The following is a 3,502-nucleotide window of genomic DNA, read 5'->3' on the forward strand; positions in this document are numbered from 1 at the left end:
AAAGATAATACTACAGACAAAGATAGGATTTTAAAGCTTTCAAAGAGAAAAAACAGGTCACATACAGAATCCAGAATCAGAATGGCATAGGACCTCACGACAATAACTGAGAAAAAGAACTCCAAAAACCGATTCGACTCAACAACTGTTGTTATATGACTATATTGGAAGGAGCGGGGAAGACAGGTATATATGCAAGAGTCACAGAGCAAAGTAAAAGTGCTAAATCCTCATTTTCTATTGCAGAAAGTCCATCTGAATAGCTATGATGGATAAATCAAGACACAGCACTATACATATACTGTTTGGAAAAATTGAGGTAATCCAAAAGAAACAACTAAAAGAGTCTCAAGTAGTTGCTTCTGGTGGGTGGGATCAGGGGTGGCCGAAAGGTGAGATACGATTCTGCTGTCTGACAATATAAGCCTTGTAATGCTACTTGACTTTTGATATGTATAGGTATTTCCTCAATTAAAAAAAAAAAAAAAAAGGTTAAAAACTGAGTAGAAAATGGGTGACTTGTATGGTATGTGAATAAAGCTGTTTTTAAAAAAAAGTGACTAGGAAGGAGGCACAAAAGAGATAATAATTTTTCCTTATTTTGTATATGCAACACAAAAAATGGTATTGATAATTGTCTCTGGGGAGAGGGGTCAGAGGGAGGAGGGAAAATTACTTTCCATTGCATATCTTTTTCAATTATTTAAATGTTTGATATGTGCTTTTTTAAAGTAAATTAAAACATAATTTCAAAATAAAATGGAATAATAGAAAATATTCATCGATTTATAAAAGAGTTCATAAACAGCTACATTAATGAAAACACAGTTGAATTTGAGAGTTGGAGTAGTAATCTACAGCAATATAAAAGGGAAGAGAGGACTGACCATTAAATATTATCATACTGGGACAATGTTAGGGCGATTAGCAAATGCAGGGATGGCCCTTCAATGCCGGAATCTTAAAAATTTCAAGCTAAAAGAAACTATAGAAATTATGTAGTTCAATTTCTTCACGATGAAATAGAATTCCTTTATGAGAAAACTGAAGTCCAGGGAGGCCAACTGAATAAATGTCCAGGGTTCATAATTAAAGGCTTGTCAAATGGGAACCCAGACCCCTCAATTCTAGTAACTAACTATCCGTGAGACCACACCAGATACCATCATTCTGAAGAATATGTTCAGTAAACAGAAAATTCAAGACCAAACTACCAGCCACTAAAATTTCAAAGGAATTTTATTGCTTACCTGTTAGGACAGGGATAAAAATAAACTGCAAATAATCCCTACCTGTACCCCTGAGGTCACTAGGATAGCAGAACTAAACGCTACAACCGTAATTCAAATATAAGAGTATTTTCCAATTTACCAGAAACCTCTTGATTTGTTATTTGTTCCCAGAAGTCATGGCAGAGAAACAGCAAGCTCACTTACCCGGAAAGCACTGCGTGCTGCCCCAGACAGTCCACAGACATTGCAGTTGCCTGTGAGAGAGAACACAGATTCAGTTCTGCCAGCATAGCCAGCTTAGGCTGGAAAAGACAGGCAGGTAGTCAGTCACCTTGGGGTCTTCCTCTTCCCATGGCCCAGGTAGTCCCCAGTAGGCAGGTATCATTAGTTGTCTACAGCGGATACTTTTACCCACTTCTAGTTCTCATCCAAATTTCACATTCACTTTCACAGTAGGGCAATTGCTGTCTTCTCCCCTCCAACGCCAGGACTACACACGACAAAACTGGTGTATTCTAAATTGAGGAGACAGAGGTCCTGGAGCTCTTGGAGAATCTGACTAGCTTGGAGCACACAGAGCTACTCAGAGCCCCTTCCAAGCAAAATCTAACCTGAGACAAATCTCACACACTGACACACACACACCCCTCACCCACGCCTTTCCAAAGGGCATGGACTCCTCCTCCATGCTGAACTGCAGTGGTAATGTTCATACACCGACCCTACTGAATCCACAGTCATATTCTTGTTATTGGGATGCCTAGTTCCTATTTAATGAGATTTCTAGCGCATTTCACTACTTTCCTTTTCCCAGGTCTCCTAATTCCTAGGAAATACCATCTTTTCAGGATCCAAGAGACCATACCAGATCAAATGAATGTACATTCAGGCTGAAGCATGAGGCTGATTTTAATTATGGCAGTTACAGCCCTAAATTCTCTTACTTGAACAAGTTCAAATCCTGCTGCGTTCTCAGGGCACTGTCTGAAACAGTTTGTGCCACTGTTTGGTTATTAAATGCTTTTAAGTTACTTCTAAGAGACTATCAAGAAAGAAGCCATTTCGTATATGCTACTATACTCACAAATCACAGATGGTGAACAGAAATTCTCTTACTCTCACTGGTCTTATTAATGGGATTCTCATACTCATACACCCTCCAGAAACATATCATAGGTAATAATGGGGACAAGATGCCAGAGTGTTCTCACTGGAGGCTGAAAGTGTTTATTATGCATCCTTCATTCTACTAAAGTCATGAGCAGAGAAAAGCCCAGTTGGAAAGGCAGGCCGTGAAATGAGATGCCATTTTCAGAACTCTTCTGTGCGATTTACAGATTGAAGGTAAGAAAGAAAGCAAGATGGTACCTCCAACCAAGGGTAGTACCATCTTTCGAGAGGGTGTGCAATAGGCAGAATCCTAAGGTGGCCCTAAGATTCCGGGCCCTTGATATACGCATACATTCTCCCCATTATTCAAACACTAATCAAGGTACTACTGTGAAGGGATTTTGTAGATTAGATATAATTAAGGTCCCAAATCAAATGACCTTAAGATAGAAAGACCTGAAATGACACAAATGTCTATCAGCAGATGAATGGATAAACAAAACGTGGTATATACATACAATGGCATACATGCTACAATATGGATGAACCTTGAAAACATTAGGCCAAGTGAAATAAGCCAGGCACAAAAGGACAAATATTGCATGAGTCCATTCATACGCAGTACCTAGAATAGGTAAATTCATTGAAACAAAAAGTAGAATAGAGGTTGCCAAGGGCTGAGAGGAATGGGAAATGGGGAGTCATTGTTTGAGTACAGAGTTTCTGTTTGGGATGACGAAAAAGTTCTTGGGAGCAGGGTGGTGGGGAGATATAGATACCTAATTACATCATCCCTTTATCTAGTTCTAAAGGTCAGAGACAGAGGAAGTCAGAGATTTGAAGGGTGAGCTAGGTCAGTTCCCCTAAGATCACATGCCTAATGTCTCATACCTGAGCAAAGACTATAATGTACGCATTATCAGATTTCATAGAATAAAACCAAACTGAACCCGCTGATATAAAAAAGATCAGATCATTTCCAACGACAAGAGCCAATCTCTTTCAATTAGAGACAGACTCTGCTGCCAAGGCTGCTTTTGAACCATTGCTGTCTAATGCTTACTAGAGGTTATCTCCCCCAGGTTCTGTTTACACGCCCAGAATATTGGGTGTTTCTCAGAAAGTTTCTCCCTTTAAAATGAAAACATCTTCACTTCCCC

General features: G+C 39.4%; 1 protein-coding gene across 5 annotated transcripts in view; it reads right to left on the bottom strand.

Annotated features, from left to right (window-relative positions):
• Positions 1–3,502, bottom strand: part of WDR59 (WD repeat domain 59) — a 73,616-nt gene that overhangs the window by 62,763 nt on the left and 7,351 nt on the right. For 3 of the 5 annotated variants that reach the window (XR_002777161.1, XM_011379924.2, XM_023523139.1), the window contains exon 2: positions 1,437–1,486. The exons of the other annotated variants lie outside the window; for them this stretch is intronic. Coding sequence is in view for 1 of the 3 variants with exons in the window: in XM_011379924.2 (XP_011378226.1) it covers positions 1,437–1,486 (50 nt within the window). In the remaining 2 variants the exon portion in view is untranslated. The remainder of the gene's footprint in view (positions 1–1,436; positions 1,487–3,502) is intronic. 5 annotated transcript variants of the gene reach the window in all.

This window comes from Pteropus vampyrus, unplaced genomic scaffold (assembly GCF_000151845.1).
Source record: "Pteropus vampyrus isolate Shadow unplaced genomic scaffold, Pvam_2.0 Scaffold379, whole genome shotgun sequence".
NCBI classification, from domain to species: domain Eukaryota; kingdom Metazoa; phylum Chordata; class Mammalia; order Chiroptera; family Pteropodidae; genus Pteropus; species Pteropus vampyrus.